The 27597-nt window shown below is 35.4% G+C and overlaps 1 protein-coding gene across 3 annotated transcripts in view; it reads left to right on the top strand.

Moving 5' to 3' along the window:
• Positions 1 to 27597, top strand: part of LOC122799824 (serine/threonine-protein kinase 32A-like) — a 1819471-nt gene that overhangs the window by 240708 nt on the left and 1551166 nt on the right. For all 3 annotated transcript variants that reach the window (XM_044069142.1, XM_044069143.1, XM_044069141.1), the window contains exon 3: positions 18140 to 18195. In XM_044069142.1, coding sequence (XP_043925077.1) covers positions 18140 to 18195 — 56 coding nt within the window. The remainder of the gene's footprint in view (positions 1 to 18139; positions 18196 to 27597) is intronic.

Genomic DNA, 27597 nt, shown 5'->3' with positions numbered 1-27597 from the left:
GACCACATCCATTTATTTAAGCTATGTACTAATGGTTTCAAGCAATGGGAGAAGCATTTCTTTATTTCATTTATTTATCTTTTGTGCCAACTAGCCAATAATATACAATAGTTGTTTGTGTAATGTGAAGAATTAGTTTAAAAGAAAGCTGGAGGGTATTCTGGGTTTGTCAGATAAGAAAACTGAAGTTAATCATATATACAATAATTTAACTAAGTCAAATAGTCAACAAGAAGGCACTGATGGAAATTGTATGAAACAGAAAATCCAAAATTCATATCTCCTGGAATTCTTGATTTAATTTTGATTTTTTTAGTATGTCCTTTTATTACTTTTTCCCAGAACAATTAATACCATATCAATTTGCAAAATATTTGGGTAATGATATGGCAGACGAAGCATTGCTTATAACAAAGCATCATTTCATTTCATACATCTGATTAAAAAGCTACCAAAACTCCGAATTATTTCTGGATTTAGTGTTAATCAGCAACATAATAATGCACTTTTTCTGATGGCTATCTTCTTCTTCTATATCTTTGTAGACATTAACAAAACATATGTCAGTGCTCCTCAGTGGAAAGAAAACTAAACAAATAAGTCTTGTGCCTTCTTATAATTTCTCATTAACAATGAGTCAGCACTGTGATTTTGCATATCCCATCTCTGTGTTACATATAAGCTTAGCAAAACTCCAAAAGTCTACCATTATCTGATTCTATCAGATATTTTTGTCCTTTACAGCTGAAACTTACACCTGATCATCTAATACCATGTGACACTTATAGCAGTGCTGTGCAACCTTCATTCTACTGCTCCATGTTGTAAACTAGATCATATAATACCATCTGACACTTATAGCAGTGCTGTGCAACCTTCATTCTACTGCTCCATGTTGTAAACTAGATCATATAATACCATCTGACACTTATAGCAGTGCTGTGCAACCTTCATTCTACTGCTCCGTGTTGTAAACTAGATCTAATACCATGTGACACATAGCAGTGCTGTGCAACCTTCATTCTACTGTTCCATGTTGTAAACTAGTTGAATTCTACCATAGATAAGTAGGTTATTTGGCCCTATTGTTTTCTTTTGATTTTTTGGGTTTTTTTTTTTTTTTGAAGGGGTGATATTAGCTTTCCAATGACGCATAATAAATCGTGATGAATAATCTCAGCCCATTGTAATTATTTCTAGGGAAATAGGATGAGATACTGTCCCTAGAAAAAACAAGACAAAGGTATTTTTCCACAATACCATTTTAATGCCACAGTTCCTTACCAATAGGAATGGAGAGATTTGCAAGACAATGATGCATGTTCCCAGGAAGTCACTTAATTTTCCTGAGATCATCAGCAAAGGGAAGAACTAGTTGGGAAATTATGTTATAGATCTGTGGAGGACAGAAACACCAGACCAAAAGTTTTTCGACTGTATATCCCTTATTATTGTGAGCGAGAATGGTCCCAGAATGTCTGAATCAACAGGTGTCCATTACCAACAGTGAAAGTGAATCATAGAATCTTTCCCATTTCTGAAAAGGAGATGAGCTAAACCACGGGAAACATTCACTAGTCTGGAAAGCAAGTAATTTACAAACCATTTGTCACTTATTACAACCACCAAGCAGACCACCATCCCAATTTGTTTCTATTATTTTAATATTGAAACTACAGACACTTATAAAGGCCTGACTGGAGAAGTTCAAAATCCTCCATTTGTTGCAAAAAAATGTATAATCCTAATTTCAAAGCAGCTAACATAAAAAACTTTATATCTAATAACTTTGTTAGTGTATGTACAGTTTGGGTACAGTCGGTATGTCAGTCCATAGAAATTTACATATATGTTAATGCACATCACATCTGATTTATGGGGGGTCCATATCAATAGACAGAAAATATTCTAAAAAGAACTGTATTTTCCATAAATGACCTATTGAAAAGTTCAACTTATCAAAAAGATATTGCCAAGGACCTTGTAAACATAATAAAATAATGACTTTGGAAGCATAATAATATAACACTTTTTCAAGGGTGGCACCCACCTGAAGTAATAACTCATAGAATTCACCTTGATTGAGAAGTGTCAACACTTAATGCCTATAGACGTCTGCATCGATAACCTTTCTCCACTAAAAGTGTGACCTCAAAGCTAGACTCTTAATTCATAGGGGAATATGGGTACAATATTTCCCCTGTAGCAACAATAGTGTATATTTATTGCTGGAGCTTAATTGAAGAATTGCTATAATTTAAGACCAATAAAAAGTATGAGTAAGAACAGCAGGAAAAGCAAATTGTTTTCAGATTGTCTTTAGTGCTTGGAACTTCACTACCTGATTAGAAAAAGCAAACATTTAGAAGCTTGTAAGTTTTAGATAGTTACTTCTGATATGTTTTCTGCAGAATTTAAGAAGGCTGAAGGTCTATGTACTTGCATGTGAAGATAATTGTATTGTATTACATTATTCTTACATTGCCCCTTTGGAGTGAGTTAGGCTTTGTATTGAGAAGATGAAACCTCTGCTGGGAGGATGCTCACTGATAAAAGTGGGGGGGGGGGTCCTCTTGCAATAGTATGGTTTAGCATAAAAATTCAGACTGAGGTGATAGCTTTGTAGGCACACATATTTCGAAATTCATTTATGTATATATATATATACCTGACTATATGACTATATATATATTCATATATATATATATATACATATATATATATATATGAAAAGTATATATATATATAGATATATATCACAAATGGTACATACATAAACATGGAATACTTCTGTCCCACAGAGAAAGCTTTGTATAAAGGCTAATATTTGACTGAGAATTAGACAAAGTTGTTTACTAGAGGTGACTGTAAAAACAGCAACTGAAAACTGAAGATGCCAGGATGGGAATAAGAATATATATTCTAATTCTAGAATTAAAATGCAAAGTGTAATTGCTTAAGGCTTAAAAATATTCCCCAACTATAAAATGACATATATCAGTCATTTTAAGCCATTATTAAATGTAACAAACCATTTGGCAGTATAAATACAAGAACAAAGCATTTTGTGGTGGTTGTATTTTCATTTACAAGTTCATAACTTCACAGGGGGGATGTATTAGGTTAGCTGAGGGCTATTTTAAGCCTAGCCAACTTTGTACTTTGCCTCGATGAAGTAAATATCTTAACCATTATAATAACCCCAACCCAATAAATTGAAACTGTTGAGATTTGAACATACAGCCTTCTGATCTGGAATCAGGATGTTCTACCATTGTGCCTCAAGCTTGAGCCTTTTAAATGGAGATCACTGTACAGTGCAGAATGGTATATTTAATATTTTCCCTCATTGTAGTGCAGTCTCGGAATTGATATATTTTATTAGCAGGGGATGTGGGTGCAGAGGGCTTGACCCCTACAAAAATGTATATAAAATAAGATTTTTTGTTTTTATTTTTTTTTTATTTAAATTTCATAGTTTCAAAACTTCAATCTTATTGTTTCAATCAGACATAAATGAACATTTTGAAAGTTAAATTTCAGAAGTAGACCCCTATATATATATATATATATATATATATATATATATAGAGAGAGAGAGAGAGAGAGAGGGGTCCCTATATGATCAAAGTTTTGAAACTTCATATGCTTTGAATGGAGATTGAGGTACAGTGCAGAATGGAAATTTACCCTTTTCTGCAATATAGTGCAATCTCACAGAAATTTTTCTGTTTTTTTTTTTTTAATGTTAAAAGTTCCATCATATAGTCTCGGCCAAATGAATTTCGAAGTTTTGATAATCTGGCATAGATCTATATATATATATATATATATATATATATATATATATATATATTTATATATACATATATATATATATATATATATATACACACATACACATAACACTCATATGTGTGTGTGTATGTATGTGTGTGTGTATATATATATATATATATATATATATAAAATGTGTGTGTGTGTTTATATATATATATATATATATATATATATATATATATATATATATGTATATATATATATATATGTATATAGATGCACACATGACTATATATATATATATATATATATGTATATATATATATACCTGACTATATGACTATATATATATTCATATGTGATTATATATTATTATATCATGAAAAGTTGAAATCGCAAAAGAGAGAATCACAAATGGTACTACAAAACATGGAATACTTCTGTCCCACAGAGAAAGCTTTGTATCAGCAAACCCCAGCTACAAAACCAAAGCAAAGTGCCATATTTGTAGTGTTATTGTTGGGGAAAGGATTTTTAGTAGCTGAATGTAAAGGGTTAGAGGCAGAGGTAGGGTTAGGGTCATGGTTAGAGCAGATGAGTAGGAGGGCTTACCTTACTCATATGTGCTAACCGTAAATGCACCCCAATCCTACCCCTAACCCTGCATATTATATTACTAATACCCTTTCTCTAACTGTGCAGCTTCACAAAACAAAAGAACAGAGAGCACACACACCAGAAAGCACTGGATTTATCCCAATCCTAACCCTTGAACACATACACACCAACTGTTATAACACACTCTTGCACATTTTTACAATCACCACTTTTTTCATTCAAACATTAATACCTGCACTATATAAAACTCAGTTCAACCATATGTGATTCGCTCATTTGTGCATTCTCTTTTTTATGTCCACAAACACTTTACATCCAAATGAGTGTTCACCTTAGACACACACACACACACACACACACACACACACACACACACACACACACACACACACACACACATCTCTTTTTCTCTCTCGCTCTCACTGTACTTATATGGTTGTAAGTTCCTTTACTGAAAACACAAAATATCAAAACTTAAGTGATTGATCAAAAATACAATTGATCAATCATCAGCTTACTCAAAATTAAGCAGAAGTAAATCAAACATTTTTTTCAGGGGGGGACAAGCTCTGAGCTAAATACCCACACCCCCCGTGCTAATTAAATACATCAACTCCAAGATTACACTGCAGAGGGGAAAAGGCAAATTTCCAGATCCCTGCTGTATAACAATCTTGTACAGCTAATAACACTTACCAGATATAGCAATAATGCCTAAAGGGAGTCTCTTCTAAATTGTATCATTACCTCACCTCCAAATAGCATTACTTCCTCAGGCACACTCCCACATGCTTCAGTTGACCACCTCATATCACCTGTAGTTGGGCATCGTAGCCATATCTACAAACAACACCATCAGTATAATCAAGTAAGAAACCGTATTACATTTCAGAAAGACAAATTCAACACCACACTGCGATTATTTAACTGGGAGTTACTAAAAACAATACCACAAGATGATTCCATAGCCAGATTTAACAAGATGTTTCTGTCCTTAATGAACAAGCTCCACTCAGAACTAAAAGACTTAAATTGTATCTTACTCCATTGTTATCTAAGAAAACTAAAATGTTCCTTGGACAAAGGATTAAACCATAGAAAATATGGCTGAAAGTTAAAACACAAAATAATCTACTGGCTTAAACAGAAATCAGAAATCTAACAAAGAGCCTAGACTAAAAAACGTATTACATCTCACTTCAGGAATACATAAACACAATCCCAAACCTTTCTGGGCATCTATAGCATGTCTCCTAAACCCGGGGAAACCTAGCCAACTGAGCTCCCTCACTCTCAACCATAATTATAGCCTAGCTGACCCATTCTTTTATATAGTCTGTAAGTCAATAATCAAAGGCAACAACATTTTTACCCCCCTAACTTTATCCCATGTAAATAAACTAACAATTTCTTTCACTATATAACCCATCTCCACCCATTTTACGTCAGTGGAGCAACTGGGAACAATATGTAGCGCATTTACCTTTAGTGCAGAAGGCTCTGCGTTCTACTTCCACACCAGGTAGATGAATTACTGACAATGCAGTGTGTATAAGGGGGAATTCTACACTCCTGAGTATGTCACCCTTTTGAAGAGACATTAAACCAAGGTCCCATCTTCTTTAGTTGATAGTAGCTCAGTTGGATATAAAAGATCCCAAGGTACCTATCAAAAAGAATAGGGGAAGTTCTCTGATGCCCTGGCCAAATTTCTCCTAGTAGTATAAATACTACCTGAGTTCTCTCCTGAAAAGAGACTACTAGCCTAGATGATGTAATCCAGTCAATACAGGATAAATAAATAAACTTATACAAAAACTAAAACCAACTACCTGGCAGCCTACCTGCTGAATATTTAAAAGTTACTGCAGATACCCCAGCTTATCCCATCTCCATTTTGGTAAAAATCTATCCGTGGAAGCTACGTACTGACACTATGGAAAAAAATCATACATTTTGCCATTAAACAAAGATAGAAAATCCAAGAGTATCTTTCACTATAGATAAATCACTATCCTAGCCACTATCAGCCATATTAAGCTTCACCAGTATTATAAATATATTTATGTATTTATTTATTTATTTACTTATTGACATTTGATTACAGGGAATGTCCGTCTCAGTAGAAGCACATTTTCATTGGAAGCCTGAAGAGAAAAGCTCCAAATTATTACAAAACACTTTAAGAACAACAATTTTACAGTCTTCAAAAATAAAATAAAAACATTTTTAGTTTTAAATAATTATAACAAATTAGACATAATATAAAAACATTGGATACAAATTGATACAAGGTGTGTGACAATCATTTAATATTTAAAGACACTACACAGTTTGTAGAGAAAGTAAAGGTAAGTTAATCTAATACAAATAGGAATTGCAATATGAGATGAGGGAAAAAACAAGTTTCTGGTTTATTTAGAGAGAAAGTCAGGGAAGAGAATTAGATAGCAGTAAGGAAGTAAGTGAAGAAGAGAGAGTAAGGAGGTATAAGGAATGAAAAGGTACGTGATCACATTTAAGGATATAGTTTATTCTGGATTTGAGCAAGAACAGAGTTCGACTTTAGACAAAAAGTCTTTCAGATTAGTTTTGAAAGATGGGAGGGAGGGCATACACCTGATAGACATAGGTAAGAAGTTTCAGGCCTTGGCAACCTTGTACCAGTGCAGACAGTGCCCAGCAAATTTGCTAAGCCCGTAGACTAACAGGAGTTTTTGGTCACTGGATCATAATGACCGACTGCGAACATAGTAGTTTAGAATGTTTTTTAGTGCTGGACAGACAGATGGATGCTGTATAATTTTATAGGGGGTAAGAAGTTGTGTATATATTAGTTGATGTGGCAATTCTAACCAGTTTAGGCTTTTCAGTATTATACAGTGGTGGGATATAAAACGGGAATGTGCTGCAAATTTAGCAACTTTGTTATAACATTGTTCAAGTTTTAATTTTTGTGAAGTCTGGAGGTTAGTATGGATAGGAGCACCATAAAGAAGAGTCAGGAGGAGATGAGTAGTGGCAAGAGTAGTTTTAGTTGTGTCTGAGAAAGTTTGTCTCTGCAAGCATCCCTAGTTTTTGATTTTAAGTTTTTCTTATGCAATTTTGTATATGCAGGTCAAATGTAAGATTATCATCCACTGTCACACCTAATAGTTTGCTATGAGAAGTGACTTCAGTGATTGTATTATCAAGAGAGAGGATTTTTTTCATGAGAGTAGGATTTGGAGGAAAAAAATAGTAGTTTGGCCCTTTTTGGGTTAAGCGTGAGTTGTGAGTAACAAAGCCATGTTTCAATGGCTGTTAAAGCTTTTGGAGTAAATTTTTGGAGGTGTACCATGTTGTCAGATGTGCAAATGAGAGTGGAATTATCTGTGTATTTTATTAGGGTGGCCTGTTGTGTGGAAGTATGTGAAAATGTTAAAGAGGAGGTGACCAAGGACACACCGGTGATGACTGGGAGTTAAGAAAGAGCATGGAGTGCCATTTTACTGACTGATACCTAGTGGACAGGTCACTTTTGAACCACAGAAGGTACACTGAGGGAGACCTGATGATCACATGTGAAGCAGAAGTTTGCAGTAATAAAGTGTGTCGAAGGCTTTAGACAAGTTTAGAAATAAGGAAGAGACTAGTTTGCCATTATCTCAAGCTTTATTGACAGTATCTATATAGTTTAGAAGGGCAGTGCTATTACTATGGGAAGGACAGGAGCCATGTTGGTAGGGGACATGAGTTCTTCCTGTAGGAGAAAGTCTAACAATTGTTTTTGAATACATTTTTCAAGTATTTTGGCAAAGGGAGATAAGATTGCTATAGGTTTAAAGTTATTAATGTCTGTTGAATTTCCTCATTTGTGCAGAGGGATAATGTGTGTCTTTATCTAGAGAAAGGGGAACATGGTATTCTGGAGTGAAGTATTTATGAGGCCTGAGACAGGATAGGCAATGCTACTGGCTGCTCTTTTTAGATACTTGCTTGGAAACTCATCAGCTGAAGAAGAGCACAGTTTAAGTTTGAGTAGTTTTATACATGATGTGGTGGGCACAGTTTTGAAGGTGAAAGTGGATGTGGTTATATATGGCTGTTGGGCAGGGCTGGGATTAAACATTGAGGAATCCTTAGTTAGAGATGTTGTACTATCTATAAAATAAGAGTTGAACTGTACTGCAGTTAAATCAATATAGAAATACGTGTAACTTTGTCTCCTTACTCTTCCTTCATCTTTTTAAGGCTTTTGATATATTTCCCACTCAAAACTATTAGAAAAACTGTCTAGCTGTGGTGTTAGTAGCCCAACAATGCACTGGCTGCATAACTATCTAACAAACAGAGATGAAGCAGTCAGATAGCAATCCACTTTTTCCTCCTTTACACATGTTACCATAGGGGTTCCCCAAGGATCTATACTTCATAGGTTAAAGGTTTATGCTAGGCTGAGGACCACAAGGGTCTTTACAAACCAAGCTGTGCAACTCAATTGTGTTTCATGATTATTGTATCCCATCATTTACACAAAGGGTCTGTGTTAGCAGGGGCAGGATTAGTGATTGACTCTGTCCATCAAGGACACAGGTGCCAGACCCAGGATGTATTTCCAATTTCCCACCCCACTGGTCCAAGTTTCACTTGAATAGGTTTAGGGAGGAACTTTGCTTTACATAGATGGGAAGTCAATTCTAGAGAAAGGGAATTCTCTGAGATACATATTTATCCCTCTGACATGTCCAATTTATGTCACAAGCAAGTTTAGATCCTTGGTTCTGACACACTGTTCATTTTACATATATGCAAAAGGTCCATTAGCGTGGGATCCAAGGATGGCCTGTATGCCAGGCATAGATCACCTCAAAGTAGTCTGTTGGAGACTGAGTATTAAAAAAGGGCTGTGAGGTGTCTTGGGGAATTCTGTGACTGCTTCTAATTTGCAATCATCTGTGAACTTGGTCAGTGAGAGCCTTTGACATTGGTCTTGACTTCCAAGAAGTAGATACCCAAGAATAGCAGGCTCATCACAGAGCTCTGATGGACTCCACTGGTGACTAGTCTCTTTACGAAGGTGGTCTCACCAATCTTAACTTCCTTAGTCCTATCAGTAAGCCATGTGGATATCAAGTGTGTTATATAGGGATTAATGCCTAATTGCTTAAGTTTATTTACAATGCACAAGTGGGGAGTATTGCATCGAATGCTTTAGCCAGGTCAAGGTAGGCAGTATGCACCATTGTCTCCTCATCCATGGTCTTTGTGACCTTCTCAAAGAAGTCGACCATGTTTAGTAAGCATGAACTGCACTTGAACCCAAATTGACTTGGTTCTGGAGTCTGGATGTTTCCTATGTCTTTTTAATCATGTCCATGATAATTCATTCCATGGATTTGCAAACAACATTCATCAGACTAATGGGTTTTTAGTTCACATGGTCCATTGATGGTTCACCCTTCTGTATGGGTGATTACCATTGCAGTTCTCTGTTTCTGTGCACAAAGCCTGTTTTGAGACTGTATTTGAATAGTGTCTTCAGTGGTCCTGATCGGTCATGGACCTCTGCTATTTAGCATTTTTATAAATGATTTTCACACTAACACCAAACATGCTGAGATTATGCAGTATGTCAATGACTCCACTCTTATCTGCTCTTCCAACAACTTAGATGTCGTGAAACTACATACTCAAGTGTTTCTCTGTAGTAAACAGCATGCAACTTCTCTTAACCCCTAACAAAAGTAAACTAATCCTTTATATTCCTAAACATCTTGCTCACCTAAAACCAAAGTTCATTCTAGCCTCAGCCAACAATGCAAACATTCAGATGGCAACCAAAACCAACCACTTAGTGTTCTTATTAACAACTGACTTAAATTTCTCCCCAGGTCTCTGCTGAGAAGGGGTTCTATTACTCAGTCGGACTATCCCAGTAAACAAATGCAAAATAAAACAAAATAAAGATAAATAAATAAGCTAGCTGCTGTTTGGTCAGCTGATTTACAATAACACAAGCTGGCTTTTTTCCTTTGATAAAAAAAGCGTTTGACCAAATGGAACATCAACCATATATATGTTTATATTTTTTGTGTGAATGTGTGTGCGTGTGTGTGTGAGGGGGTGCATGTGTGTGTTTCTTTTAAAGGTCTGAATTAGTAGAGCTGCACTTTTTATATTGCTGAAGGAAAGGAATTAATACAGTATAAGATAACCTGAGATGGAGGGATGTAAACTCTTGAAAAGCATTCTACGAAAGACAAGTTTTGGATAGTTAGAAAATGTCCTTATTTGCATATGAAGACTTTGTTTTAGAGGAAAATCTTAATAATTGTAAACAGACATGCATGTGGATGAGGATGCTTTCTGTGTTTTACAGTATTACTTCTTGTTCCTTGTGGGGAAAATCTTTCTATGCTTTCTGTGATTTATAGCATGTCTCCGCAGCAAAATTATCTTCTAAAGACATGCATCTTTTTTCCTCACCAACTTGCTTCTTGTCTGATTTATTCGGTTAAACTTGCATCTTAACTTGAGTTGTCATCATAAAGCATTGTATATTTTTCTTGTGGTTACTACTTGAAGGGAGACTATTTTCCATATGGGTCTACCTTGATAAGCCTAATATAATTTCTGACAGACTTATCTTTGAAGGACACAGTTTTGGTCAGGAGACTTACACAAGGGCTGTATAAAAGTCACATTTGGTTCCAATACGCATTTGCCAAAGCATATTTTTCTTCTAGTTATCAGCATTACTAATTTTATGTCAGTTTGTCACCACGTTATATTGTGCCATTAACCTAAGAAGCATTGTGCATCAAATGTCATGAATAATGTGAGCTATCTAACAATAAATTCTGGATACAATTATTTGGTTTTTCAAATACACCTGCTTAGTAAATGAATAATAAACTATCACTACTTCAAAATCTCTACAATACTGACAACTTTCAAATGGTAAGGGCAATTTATTTAAATGGCTTAGGAACGGAAAGGGAGTTATAATTGCTAAAGGAGCAGAGGGAGATATATGTATTCAGTGCTTAGGATCTGAGGTATAATATATAAAGTCAGGAAATTGAGAAAATAGGTTGAATTTCTATCACTTTTAATCGAAGTATCATACTGCAGAGGCATAAAAGAAAAAAACAAAAAAAACTAATTTTATTAGCAGCCCATTATGGTCCTCTCATAGTCCTAAGGTTGAAAAGGGGAGATGCTGGCTATGAAGCAGGAGGGAGGAAATAGGGGCAGATAAAACATATTACAGTTCAAGCTTACAACTTTAAAACTTTGCAAATTGGAATAATAGGTCTTAACATTTTTTAAAGATTACATCTCAGAACACATAACCTTATGATTTTTTACATCCTTTGTACTGAGGTCATTGCAAATGGACCAAGAATGGACCAAGAAAGGCTTTGAAAAGCTTAAAGTAAGTAGAGATGTGTAATTCAGCTAATTAGAGTCAGAGGCTCAGCTTTCATAGATTATCTGAAAAAGAGTGACAGTACTGTCTCTGTAACAAAATGGAGAGAAAGTAAGAACAGATTTATAATGTCTAGGCTGTGATGCAGCATAGAGGCCCAATTCCCATTCTGAGAGTAGGACAAAGAGACTGAAAAACACATCAATATCCCAGTCCCTAAAGCAACCATTTTGGGGAATAGGAGATTAACACGCAATGTAATATAAGAAACAGAGAGACTGAATTAATTGTGTATAGAACATCAAGAAATTATAAAAAATATAGAATTTCCTCAGTTACAGTTGGTGTAAGAACTAGTTGTAGTAGGGGTTTTGGATTCCTTCCATTTCTGTAAGTTTATCAGTTAGCAGCAGAGCAATCAGAATTAAGTGAACTCAGAAATACTTGAGTTGTGCAAATTTGCTGATCGAGGTCTGCAAGTTTGTCTTACCTCCTTAAAAATAATAGAGTAATAACCTTAATCACCATATTCTTACAGATTAAATAATGCTAAATATATCTCGGCACACATATCTACAAAAATTTAGTGACATATTAGAAGTACTATAGATTGGGTGTGTAAGGATGATCTCTGAGATCCTTTCAGGCACTTTTCTAAACCTCCATTGCCGTTGGTTTAACCCTACTAGACTTAGCCATTCAGAATTGCTTGAATCTGTCATTGTAGAAACACAGCATCATTCTATCCAGTTGGCAGGGGGTTCTGTAGATGCTTTCTGCCATGTGTACGAGAAGTGTTATTGGTCCTGACTTGCTTCGGGTCTACTCCACCTTTCTGTTAAGGACATGGGAGAAACTAGTTAGGAGTACCAGTGGGATTTAAGTGGCTAGCCATCAAAAGTCTTACCTTAAGAGACAGCAAGCTAGTGTGCTCATCTGTGCATGTATGTTCAGCACAGTACTTTGTTAGGCTAGTCGGTGCAACACAGCCTTTGCTTTTCTTATGTTTAATATTGATTAGGTTACAATCCATAGCATGTTATACACCAATGTCCTGCTGTTGTAAGTTTCTTTTTTTGTGTGTGATGGTATATGCATGTGATGATAATGTTACTACACTCAGTCTGTATCTTGCTGTAGTGTAATTGTTAATGTGAATCGGTTACACTTCAAAACATCTAAAATTCAAAACGTCGAGACCACAACATCTAAAACCCAAAACATCTAAAACCCATAGCATCAAAACTGTATAATATGGAATAGTGTATTATGAAACATGTAAATGTCATAGTTTAATCCGTTATTCTTGCGGTATCAGTATGAGATGTCGTTTTTATTTATGTAGTGTAGGAATTTGTACTATTTACATAGTATTTATTTTGCCAATCTGTATGTTTTTAGGACATACAGGTAAGTGATATAGACATTATGTGTACATTAAGCCACAGGGTAGGCACTACTGGAAACGCACCCCAACAGTACTTCGTAATGAATGATGACTGCAAACGGTTGTGAACAGTTATAAAAACACTATTTATTAAAACAAAAAATTGATGAGCGCTTTCATCAAGAACTTTCTCAACTTCATCAGATAAGAACAAATCCATAAAATCAGCTATAAATACATTCTATCAAGACATCAATCATAGTATAGACCAATCCCACAACAGCCTGTTAGAAGGACCACCCTAGCTCATTAATATTAAGTAAATAACAGACCTACCTTTTACATACAAAATATAATATAAATATAAATATTAAATAAATATTATACATCTAAAAGGTGAATGGCGCATAAAATTAACAAATAAAATATTATATTTTTATTTAAATTCTATTATTATTTTATTACCTCTCCATCGCTTTTAGTTTTAAAAGACATGCAATAGAGAGGACATCATTTAAATCCTCTCCAAATGATGTCCTCTCCATTGCATGTCTTTTAAAACTAAAAGCAATGGGGAGGTAATAAAATAATAAGATAATTTAATAAGAATGTAATATTTTATTTGTTGATAATTTTTTTATATTTGTGCACCATTCGCCTTTTAGATGTATGATATTTATTTATCGGAATTATCCATCTATTATCGAAAAGACCACTAGGAAGTTCAAAAGGCATATTTATGAACACTTAAATGATATAAAGAAACAGGATGAAAATAATGCTTTGTATAAACACAGTTTAATATGTACCATGGCATTTTTCAGCTTCTGTGTGTTAGAAAAAGTTGAAGTTGATCCCAGGGGGGGCCCTTGGGAAACTAGAATAGAATTCCGAGAGCTGTTCTGGCAGTTAAAACTGGAAGCCAATAAGCTTCCAGGTCTCAATGAACACATTTCTCTAGCTCCAGTGCTTAAGCTCCGATCTGCCAAACTTTGATTGGAAAATATGTGGGGGGAACATATAATATGATGGTTTTACTTAGTTTTTTGAAGAAAACTATTTTTAACAGAGCTTTTTACAACATTTTGTGTGTCTAAACATTTTATATATTTTGTATCAATTGTATCATGAGCATAGCTTTAGTATTTTACATGGATTTTACAAATTGAACTCTGCCAGATGTGGATTTTTTCTGGTACACAATGTGGAGATTATTTGACTTAGTTAATTGATAAATTGTGTAATTATGTCATTAAACTAATTGTGGGGGCTTTAAATAGAGGTAATTTTCTCTGGTATGGTATTATCTGATGAAGTCCTGTGTTGCAAGGATGAAAACTCAGTGATCTAGTTACGCGTTAATATCTATTATGCATTCTTGTATTTGGAATAAACTGGGTTGTTCAAAAGGTGTGGAATGATTTTTGAACACTAGCTCTTCAGGTGTCTTGGTTTGTTGGTTTTGGACTGTGAATCATACCTGCTTCTGTGAGTATTCTCGCTTGCAGAATCCTTTCACTCTACAACTTATACTACAACTTATAGTAGTACACAGTTGTATTGCCATGCTTATTTGCCTAAATCAATGATTTATTAATCACATAGGGCTGTTGTTTAGGAATTCATCTGCATAGCATCAATGTGCATTGTATATTAGCCTTTTGAATGCCCCTGTAAAATTCCATGAATGCCACAATGCCCTTCTTTAAAAATGACTCAAACTCTGTGTTGTCATATATTGCACTGCTGTACTCTAATTTTTATCATATTTGAAAATGAAATCTGTTACTCATCTACCATGTGTTTGAAAATCTGAAGATATATTATTTTTGGTTTACCTGACATCATCAAAATTGATTTGTTTTGAATCGCAGACTTGAGATCCAGCTATGCTAGAGTGAAACAAGGACATTTAGAGCAGCAGCACATCCTGAAAAAAGCTACAATACTTGGTGCATCACACTCTTTAAGATGCACAACAAAATATTTTTAAAATATCCCTGCACTCCCACCTCTCTGAAAACTGCAAAGCCTTGGAAAATAGGAAATAAATTTCCTCGGGGATTTGAGATTGTAGAGTTGTTTTATATCAATGTGAAAGGTACAGTGCCAAAGCCCTTAAATTTGGAAGTGCAGAGGGGCTTAGTCCCCATGCAGAAATGCATTAAAAACCCTGTTCAATTTTTGTTTGTTGTTATGAGTTTAATTAACCTTTTATTTTGAACAATATAGTGCTCATTTAGTGTCATCGTGCAACATTCATAATAATTTGATTTGTAAGATGTCATTGGTAAAGCCATTTTCAAAATCTTCATGTCATCTCAGTTCCTGTGTGTTGGATCTCTTTCTTCTCTCTCTAGATGATTTAGCCAGTTCTTCATTTGGTTATTGTGAGCTTCTTTGCTAATTTATTTCACACTTGCTCTTAAATCCTAAAGTTGTCATGCCCATTTGACTGGTCAACATAGTTCTTTTGATCACTACTGCCTTTCATTATCCTAAAGGAAATGTTTTGCTCCAGAATGTTCTCAAATAGCTCTTACTGTTACAACTGTTTCCACTGAAGTGAAACTTTAACCAACTATAATTAATTTGCTGATGGCCCTTTTCTTTTACTTTTAACATGAATTTGAGAAATATATTTCACATTCTGTCTCTTTGATACAGTCTTTTGGGAATATATTTTAACTTCTTTGCTTTGACTACAATCTTTTGGGTATATTAAAGTTCCTAAGCTAGTATCTGTCTATATAAGCATTCTATTTCTTTGTCACTAAGACATATAATGGAAATCTGATTTTTCCTTTAGATTTCCACATTGTCCATTGCTTTACAAATTATTCTTTAACCTTTGCACCAGTGAGATAAACCAGAGTAAATATGCCATTATTTTAGAGCAACAATGCAATAATTCTAGTGTACTACCAGAAGGGTGTCCACAATGTCTTATATGCTAAGGCTTATTTAAGAGTTTTTTGTAACAGGTAGTTCAAGTTTTATAGATTTGTGTTTTTCATTACTAGCTTATTGCTGAAACAATCCCAGATCATTGCTTGTTTATTATATTTCTTAACCAAGAAAGTCTGTTTGGGATGATTCCATTTTCAGTTGATCCCCAATGGCAAAGCTGCAAGAAATAAAACAAATACAAAGGAAATATTACAATTAGCAACAGTAATGAAATACAGTATTGATCAGCAGTACACTATTACTATACAGGCCTAACTTCTTCAATTAAGTTCCTTTAAAAAAGATCTACTTTCATATTTACCAAAGCATACGAGTGTTGAAGTTTTGATATGAACAAATACCGTGTTATCACCCAACATGTTTATACATGTACAGCTTTACTGCATTTTGCTCTCATTTACTTCTCTACGCCTAAAACTGTACTGATGTTTGAATTCAAATGACTAATTGTTGCTGCTACATGTACATTTTGCCTTGTTATTATTTCTCTGAATAAGCTTAATTGGTATCTGTTATGTTCGGTTTGTATCATTTTGTCTTCTGTCTTATATTGTACAGTATCTAACAAATGTAATTAACTGTTCCTATCAAATTGAACCTGTTCAAGGCTAAAATGGTCTTAAAGAAATAAAAAAAGAAAGCTGAAAAATGCAAGTATATCCAATATGATTAACAACAACAACAATGCAGGAAAACAAAGTAAAAAAAAAAATAAATGTTTTTCCAGCAGTAAAGTACAGTAAGTAATTATTAATGATTTGACGAGTTTAACTAAGTTTCATTCTGCTGAGTAGGCATATATAATAAAAGGAGAGTTATTGCCTGTTCTTTATAATGTTGAGCGACTTGACAAGTGCAATGTATAAATAAGGCTATTCAAAGTGATTTTAAATGCATGTTTAGAAGAAGTTTACTTTAATATGTGAAAATTTATGTGAAAGCTTACTCCAATTGCCCTGGTCTCTTCTAAAATTGGCCATGTTCCTGATAAAGGTAATCTGGTAAACAAAACCAAAACGTATATAAAATGTCTGCATAATGTAGCGAGTTTTTCTGTTTTGAAAAGTTGCTCATTCAGTAAACTGAAAGCTGCTGTGGTAAAATTTTCGAGTCTTTTTTTTTTAATATTTCTGCAAAGTAGGTACCCAAATATATGCACTGATATTTTATTTGCATATGAGTAAACTGAATTGTAGTCACCCTGTTCATGTGAAGATCCATAGACATGACATGTAGTCAACACTAGAGTCATTACTTAGTGATGACCATCACTGTATACAGTAACTCTATATGGACCAGTACATGTAACTCCTTATGAATTGCAGGAGGAGTAATTTCTGGGTACATTTCAGATGCTGTGAAGAGCACTCTTGGCTAACATCAAAAACTGAAACAATACTAATTTCACGAACTTTAATCATACTTTGACTTAGGAATGAAGTCCATTCCTGTCATGGTATTAGAAACCCAAAAGACTTGGGAAAATTAAAACAAAACACAATCAGTATGTCCATTGTGCATTTTTGTGAATATGCTTTAACTACATAACCAAATGATAATGAATCAGATGTGTAGATATAACTCAGTCATGAGTGGTAGGTTAGTGCAGTGGTAATTGGAAGTGCAGGTACGATAGACCTCCATCATGAGTGGTAGGTTAGTACAGTGGTCATTAGAAGTGCAGGTAAGATAGAACTCAGTCATGAGTGGTAGGTTAGTACAGTGGTCATTAGAAGTGCACATAAGATAGAACTCAGTCATGAATGGTAAGTTAGTACAGTGGTCACTGGAAGTGCAGGTAAGATGTAAGGCAGGTAGGTGATGCATTTTTGTTGTCTGGGGTTATTTGATTGAAACTATACTTTTGATGTTGCACTGATATGAAATACTTCCTTATGTCATGATATCTGTAAATGTTTTTTTTCAGAAATTTTAAAAATATTCTGTCTTTTTTTTTTTATCATTTACAGTTAGTTTTGACCACTTCCAAATCTTGCGAGCCATTGGTAAAGGAAGCTTTGGCAAGGTGAGACAAAATTTATTATGAACAGATTATAGTTGCACTAATTAATAATATTTTAATGTTTTAAAGTATATAAGAAAGAAATGCACTTTTCTGGTTAATGATCTTTGATAAAAAAGAAACAAAAATTATCTAACTTATCAACAGGAGCAGATAGAGCTCATCTTTTGTCACTGATGTTTGTGTTGGAAGTGCTATGACTGTTAAAAATCAATATTCACACTTCGGCCTATGATCTCATAACTGATTAAATAAAATGTCATTATGTCTAGGTAGTAACTAAAGTTGATGCTACAGCAGTAATGTATGGAATCAGAAAGCTGTGTCCTGTTTCTAGGAAGCTAGAAGTAGGCTACGTGTACAGAGGAGAGATTTTTCAGACTACTGAGGTTTGAATGGGATCCAGCAGAGGTCTTCAGGTTGACATATTTTGCTATGACTCTGTCTGATTCATCACAGCATTAAGATTACTGCAAAGTGAAAACGGAGGCAGAGTAACAGCTTCTTTACTGTGCTCTGAACTTATTAGAGTAAAACTCAGAGAAGAGATATCAAGTATAATTTAATATTTTTCAATTTATTCTCAAGTACTACTGTAAACCTTTGTGATCGTAAATTTGACAAAAGAAGTAATATTTTTTTAAACTCTTCTCATAACTTCTGCATTGAGAATTACAAATGAATTTATCCATAACTTTTTTGAAGAAATAATTACAAAAAGGGAACTCCAGCAAGTTTTAACTTCTCTGCAGATAACTAAGTTTCATAACTGACAATTTCCAGTCTAGACTTGATATATTACAGCAGAACAGTTTTAAACAAACTGAAATTTAAAGACTGTGCCACCATAAAATAAATGGAAAACTGAACTAAATGATTTGGATGGAATGGTCAAAAAAAGATGAAATCCAGACAGACCTTCTGTTGAAGCAAAATAACTGACCGCTAAACAAGGTGAAGATTTAGAAACGGTGACAGCAGGTACAACTGAAAAATTAATTGTTGGAGTTCCTGAAAGATCAGAGGGAGAGAAAAAAGGGTAGCTAACCCAGCCACTGAAAAGCTCACTGAAACTCACAACCAAATCAACATGTAACTAACATAAACCCCCCTAACTAAAATACTTGTATAATTAACACCTTGGTCCAAAAGACTGGGGAAGAGAATTTGTGAAACCCACACTGACCCCAAGTCCATACCACTGTCTCCTGACATAATATACTGACCGCCAAAAAACTCATTAAATTAAATGGCACATTCAGCTATAAATCCAATTATTCATATTAGGTTCCAGACTTCACCTACTGCTGTTGCAGTTACTGTGGTTATAATTGTAGTACATTTGGTAACTCATCTAATCATCATGTAAGTTGTATGCATTGTGACTGATGACAGAATCAGCATTCATACATATTTATTTGATGTCCAAGGAGGCTAAAAGCAAATATCTATTATGTTTTTTTTTTCTGAGTGCATAGTCAGAATATTAAGAATAAAATATTGCTTTGTAGTTTATGATCCCTTTCAAAAATATGCCAAATGTATTTAGAAATAGGCTAAAAGAAACAATATGGAGCAAAGAGTATTCAAGATGAATGGGCAGGACTTATTTACTATGGTCTTCTACCCTACTATCTACTATAAAAGACATCAGTGTCTGAGAATTAGGTTCTACTTATTAATATGTTATTATATTTCGGCTGTTATTTTTATATCAGTTGACCGGGTTAGTTGCCATCAGTAGGGATAGCTATCCAACCAAACATAACCACTTTCATGATCATTATATAAAAACAGGGAGTTAGTACATAGTGCACATGGAGTACAAAAGTCCAGGTAATGACCCTCTTTGGAAAGCATAGGAGAACATGGAATTAAACAGTAAATGTTTTTTTTTTTTTTTTTTTTTTTACTAAACTGGAAAATGTACTGTTCATAGTAAACTGATTCCCCATTAGTCTGGCCAAGTTGTCATTACTAAGAGGGAATAACATTTAGATGACAATTATTATTGGTTCTGGTAAGAAGAAATTGGCAATATACATAATTGGCAATAAACGTAAATGATTAATGTATTTGGAAAGTTCCAGTTCTACATAGTATTTTTCCCCATAGTATGCTATTGCTTTAAATGGGGATGCTCCTAAAAATATATATCCACCACAGGTAGGGTATGGACATCAACAGCAAAGCAAATATGTTTCTGTAAAACAGGAAGATCAACCAAATTAGTTTGTGGATCAGAACAATAAACATGAATAAGGAAATATTTTAGATGACACAAAAAGCACTTTTTGTACTCTCACCACTGGGCCTATGTCACATCATTGTAAGATCACTTCTGCGAACCTCCATTTGTCGACCTAAAAACAGTTAAGATTCACATCAGTGAATTTTTGCACAAGGAATTGAAGTTGTTGGCCAACATCAGGAAATTTGCCTTTTTCCCCCACTGTAGTGGGATCTCGGAGTTGGTATATATAGATAGGGAGATGTGGGGGGTGCAGCCCCCACCTGGGTGGGTTTTACATACTGCGTTGTGTGTTGAGGTTGAATGCTGGCTAACTACTTCCATTTCCTGTGTAAAAATTTGCTGGTGTGAAAATTCACTTAAGTGAACATTCACTGTTTTTGGTTCAACAAAAAGAGGTTCACAAAAGTGATCCTTCAATGATGTGACATAGACCCTGTCACCATAAACTGAGTGACCAGAACCTTACTATCAACATACAGTAACTCCAAGAATGCTATGATAGTTTCAATAAAAATATAATTCCATTATTGCTTTCTTATAGTATCAGCACCTCAGAATAAAAACACTGGTATTACTTCTCACCAGAAGACAAAAACTACTAGCACTATTTATTTTAACTTTGCCCCACTGCTGGGTAATACTGCAGGCAATTCAGTGTCAAACAACTCAGGTTGTGGTGAGCCTAAAAGTTACTGAGCAAAAAAAAAAAAGTAGACAGGATTAAGATCATTTAGTTCTTACCCAGTCACCATTGGTTAATGTTTACATACATCTGCCCACAACATACCTGAACCAACACATTTTATAATAGCAATACATTGTTTTGTGTGAAACATAAGACACTTACTAAACTCTTTATCCCTGATCAACTAAATCATTCAATATCTGATACATTTGTGAAGCACTGAAGCTTTTATAATAAGACTCTTTCCATGTAAAATCAGAATTAATGGATAGGCCACTTTGAATCTGAGTCTATATTTTTTTAATAACTGGACCTATGTTGTCATATACCTATACTTGGTTGCAATCCTGATGTGGGATTCTGTGCCTTTGTAAAACATTTTTACTTCTCTTGAATGTTAACAACCAAAATAGTTGTACTTCAAAGAAGGGGGAATTGTCAGAGGTATCCCAACCTTGGGCATTACTATATATTCCCCCATATGAGGTACTACTATTTTGATGGTCACGGTTACAGTCCTCATTTCAGCAGGCATCCCACATCTGTATAGCACAAATACATGATGCATGTTTTCTCGGATCTCTTTTATTTTGATTCCTTTGTACTACTGGAAGAAGGCACTGATGATAGTGACAACTAAATGTTTAAATTATAAACTCACAACAGTGTGAGGTGCCCTGTGTGTCACAATCATAGCACAGTTAATCAATGCACCTGATTACAGTGTGTCTCAGCAGTGATCCTTTGTCACCTTTTTACCCAAGGTTAACTCTCCCTCTGCTGAAGAAAGATTTAGAAATAATCTTTAAGTGAGCTTGTACCAGCACTTCACCCCCTCACTTAACTTATACAAGTACTGCACCCCCCCTCATTTACCTTATACGAGCACTACACCTCCTCATTTACCTTATACAAATACTACTGCACACCCTCATTTACCTTATACAAGCACTACACCTTCTCATTTACCTTATACAAATACTACTGCACACCCTCATTTACCTTATACAAGCACTACACCTTCTCATTTACCTTATACAAATACTACTGCACACCCTCATTTACCTTTTTTACTGGGACTCTCCACTAGGCTTAAGCAAAAAGCACTTGCTCAGAGGAGCTGCTGGCACAGATTTGGTAAAACATTACTTTACTGTGGCATTTGACCTCCATACCATCCTGTTTTAGTGATGTAGGGCCGCGTGGTGCAGTGGTTAGCATTGTCGCCTCACAGCAAGTGGCTCTCCCATTCGATTCTCAGCTGGAGCGCCTTCTGTGAGGAGTCTGTCCTCCCTGTTGTCGAGTGACGTTAAAGACATGCAGGTAGGTGCGAGTGTGAATGGGTGTTGTGCGTTCTTTGAAGGTTGGGCATCGGGCTGGCAACTCAGCACCATAAAAATCCACTGCTACTCAATAGCGGACCGTAGTTCCACTATGGTGACCCCTAACTGGGAAAAGCCGAAAGACATTGCCATCCTGTTATAGTGATCCTTCTTAGTGGGTCTTAGTTGATTATAAAATAAATGATACCATTTTTTCCTGTACATTTCAAAGATACCTGATTGAGTTGTTATGAATCACTTTACTTTTTGAACCCATAACTAATATGATAGGTTAATGAGAAAATAGACTATCGACATTACATATGAGTAATTCTTTGTGGGGGTGGGGGGTAAAACAAGAATGCATTATTATATAAGCCAAAGTCTAATTTTTTCAGACTTTTTTATATTATTTTTCTTGGCTGATGTATTAGAAAATATCCAGGCATTGTTTCAATAAGTAGCAAGATTTCATGGCTGTTTGTAATATGCTAAATAAATGCAGTTGGCGAGGAATACTGGCCAGATTGTATTAAACTGTTTCATAGGACAAAAACGTTGTAACTGATTGAGCCCATTTATGAGTGAATTATTGCTCACTGAAATACACGTGCAAACACTGAAATTGAGATAGCTAGGAGTACACAGGTGTAATTTAAGCCATTAACGTCCTACTAATGTTTACATGCCATCTCTTTGTAGTAGTCACTTTTTAGGCATTTCTAAGAGTAATCCCCTCAACGGTGTCATTGAAGTAAATCAGCAGCAAGCTTACTTAATGATAAGGGTCCAAAGTAAAATGTGCAATAATAAAAGACACTAAAGTTTTATGATGACTCGTCATAGCCCAGTAACTGTGAACAGCTGAGGGGAAGTCACAATGTGCATCTCTTTAAAGCTGAAGTGTCCAATTGCAGCAGTATTGTGCAGACATTTGTGTCTTTAAACAATCATCTCGCAGAATGAAATTGGCTAATCATAGTAATACCGAACAAGTGGAGTGCGCATCTCAACTATGCTATGCACATATCTGTTTATTGGTTTGATTCTGAACCCTTCATAAAAATTGTCTCAATGTAGTATAATTGAGAATTGCCAGCATGCCTCAGTCATTTTCTTCATGATGTGTGGCTTCCTAGAACAATTACATTAAAAGAGATAGTTAATCATGCAGCAGGTTCTGCTCAAGCCTAGGGCTGTCCTTACTTGAGAACTGGTGGTCAAGGGTCCTATAGTAAAGGAATACCTTTTAGCGCAGATTTATTTATGCATTTAAATGTACTTAAGTTTTATTTGTCGTGATTCACACTTTTGCATTGTGAATTTTGAAATTTTTATGATTGCAAAGGAATACTTTTTCATGAATGATATGTTTTTATAAGGACATTTGTAGGAATTTGTAACTGAAACAGTAAACAAGTGTGTGTTATTTAAATTTGTTTAAATAGTGTCAGATTCACATGCACTAGTTTCAGTCTCAGCCTTGGAGGGTACGTAATAGTGGAAGAACTGCAAGAATACACCACCACCACCACCAGCAAAATATATGTATATGTAGATGCATATGTATGCATGTATATATGTGTGTGTGTATATATAGATATATATATATAGGAGCACTACAGAATCCTGAAAGCCCAAAATCCTGAAAGTTCAAAAGTGAGAAAACTCAAAATCCTAAAAACACACAGGATGACAACACTTACTATATTCCAGCACAAGTACATACAGAAACAAATTTACTCTTTTCCAAGTATAAGCAAGCCACCCTGCACCCCCCCATGTGGGGGGCACAATCTCGGAGTTGATATATTTAAGTAGCAAGGGGTGTGGGGGGGGGTGCAGCACCCCCACATGGGGGCTGCAGGGTGGCTTGCTTATACTTGGAGAAGAGTAATATGGTTTGTGTTTTATTTGTTTCTGTATGTACTTGTGCTGGAATATAGTAAGTGTTGGTATCTTATGCGTTTTCAGGATTTTGAGTTTTCAGGATTTTGAACATTCAGGATTTTGGGCTTTCAGGATTCTGTAGTGCTCCCATACATATATATATATATATATATATATATATATATATATATATATATATATATATATATATATTTTGTACTATAATTTCATACTAAAAAATACAAACTGGTTGATGGTAAATAATAGATATAATAATTGAGGTTATTGTGGAATATATATGGTGTTACTTATAAAAATTATAAACCGGTTATTAAGCTGTTTATATCATACTACATAATACTGTAATGGTTAGTACTCTGGCCTCAAAATCCAACAATCTGAGTTCAAATCTCAATAGAACCTGCATAGTTTCTGTTTGGTCTGACAGTTATCACAAAGGAATAAGGTGTATGAGCGGTTAGGGAGAAACTTTCTCTGATACAGGATTTAATCCTCGCAGCTGTCTATGTAATCTTGAGCAAGTCAGTTAACCAGACAGTGCTTTGGGGCACCTGGGGAAAAAAATTCAGCTAGGCTCCTCAAAGGTCTCCTGGACTGCATGCCTAGTACCTACCTATGAACCTACTGAATGTCAACTCCCATTCCAGAATACCCATTGCAGTCCTTTGCAAGATAGTTGGCAAAGAGGTTTAAGGCTGTGAAATGTTAATAAACTACTTCCTGTGTAGCAAGGTTTGATACCTTTGTCCTTCATTTAACCACAAAGTGATCTTGAGAAAATCACTTAACCTGGCAGTGCTATGGGGCAATTGAGAATTTAGGCTAGGCTCTTTAATGGTTTCCTGCCCTGTGTGTGTGTAGCAACTACCTCTGGAGCTATTCTACTGATAAAGCATTATGCTGTCTTTATACAGTAAGTTTTTAGCATACACATTGGATATGAAAGTCATGAGCTACTAAAACTAATGTCTTTTGCCTTTTCCCGGTAAGGGGTTGCCACAGCAGAACCCCAGTTCGCTAATGATTGGCAGTGGATTTTCAGGGTGCCGAGGTGCCAGCCCGATGCCCAACCTTCAAAGAAGGCACACCCATTCACACACGCACCTACCTGCATGTCTTTAATGTCACTCGACCATGGGGAGGACATGCAGACTTCACACAAAAGGCCCTCCCAGCCGAGAATTGAACCAGAAAACCTCTTACTATAGTGACAACGCCAACCGCTGCACCACCACGGCTTGTTTAAGTCATGAGCTACTGGAAGAAATAAATCAATTACACTGAGATTCATTTGACTTTTTTTCTAGGAAGACAACTTTCTTGGGGCTAAGATTGAAAAGCTGTGATTATTGCATGATGGTTTTGTTTAAGCAACAAGATGTGCCCAAGTAATTCAACTCTCTGTTTTTATTAGTAACCATTTTCCTTTTTGTACTATGGTGCAACTGTGCTCTCTGTCATTGCTTGGGTAATGAAGCAGCATATTGTAATAGTGATGGCTTACACAGCATTCTGTTTTTTACTTGTGGCAGATGCAGTTTGAGGATATTTGAATGCTACATTTGATGTAGATTGTAAGGTAGCCTTGTAAGTTGCACTCAAAGCTTATGTGGAAGGAAATGCAAAGGTATCTAAATGAAAAAGTTGTTTCCTTTGTTTTGCCATTATGGCAAGGAGGAACAGGAGCAAGATTTTCTTGTGTCCAGAAAGCATCAGTTTTGTTTTTGTTATGCTAAGAAGCAATTTCATGATATCGTGACACTGAGTTAGTAGGTGGAGATTAATTTCTGGTTGTCATTTAATATGTACATGTGTATGTGCATGCCTGTGGTGGGATCTATAAATAGACATATTGCCTGTATACATATTTTTAGGTGAAGTTAGGGAAGATAAACGGGTATTGATTAATGAAAATAGAGCACAGCTGAGTCACTAATATAAAACCTATTTAGCGTCATTTGCCAACCATTTAATTACTGGAATGTCAGGTTCTAATTATGACCCTCAAGGTTCTTTCTGTTAGGGAAATGTACCTGAAGAACCATTTGGTAGCTGTGGAACTAATTCATATTGCTAAAAGGGGCTTCTGCAATAAAAAGTTGTGTACATAATCAAAAGCTTTTATTAAATCAAGAAAGATGGCTGCTATGAGGTTGCCATTGTCCATGTTGAATAAGATGTCATCTGCTAATGTCCAGAAGGTTGTTATAATTCTGAGTCCAATCCAGACACCATTTTAGTTTTTATTTATTTATATTATTTAATTATTTATATATTTATTCATTCATTATTTTTTACCACTTGCCTTCCATGCATCTGTCTGTCAGCTATCACCACCTCCTCTCCTCATTCTCTGGGTCAAATGGACCCACCTTTCCTCTCCATGACTCACCGTGACCCATGCCTCGAGCAAGTGCAGGCATTAGGACTGTAGCAGCCAAGGTTTGTGTCCCAACCATTTCACAACTTGCAGCATCCTTGTAATGTCTATAATCGCTGCCTTCAGGAGGTCTGTGCACATTTCTCCACATGCCCAGCTCCCGGACCAAGAGTTGTACAACTTGCAGCATAGAGCCTAGGCCAGTCTGACAATTAAGGATCACAGCACACTGTTAAAAAAGTATGTCAGGACACCAGAACAGATCCAAAACAGTAATATGTTTATAGCACTGAAAAAATGGGACTTTCACCCACAAGAGTAGTACGAATAAAATCCATAAGTAAGGACATGTGCAGCACATGTCTGCACAAGTAGTACCTGTGTTAAGTAGGTAATCCAGCTAGGTACAGGGAGGAAGAAAGGTGTAAATTGAAAATGTTGAGCCCTTAAAGTGGTAGAGTCAAAGCACACAAAATAGGCACTATACTCCAGCACTTCTCTATAAAAACAGTGGAACTGGGTAAGATGTAAAGAAAAAGTCTTAAGGAGCTTTTAAGTAAGGGAGAGGAAGTAGGCAGAAGAAGGACTCTTCCACCCAGTGCTTCAGAATAATTAGGTACTAAAACAAATAGGGTCAGTAGGGAAGTAAAAGATAGGAATGCACTGAAAGGAGGAGGGGTAATTTTACCTACCCTTTACTGGCTTGCCCTGAACGATGCTGGGTATGTGAAGTAAGGAAGAAACCTATTCATAGACTAATAAAATGAATAAGGAGAATATGGGGAAGGTGAAAAAGAGGTAGCTGAAAAGGAAGAAAATTTTGAAACATTTTTGATGATTTAATATGGGTAAC

The sequence above is a fragment of the Protopterus annectens genome, chromosome 4.part0 (assembly GCF_019279795.1).
Source record: "Protopterus annectens isolate FY-2018-M chromosome 4.part0, PAN1.0, whole genome shotgun sequence".
NCBI classification, from domain to species: Eukaryota; Metazoa; Chordata; order Ceratodontiformes; family Protopteridae; genus Protopterus; species Protopterus annectens.
The sequence above is the reverse complement of the archived record's forward strand: the minus strand, read 5'-3'. Positions and strand labels throughout refer to the sequence as shown.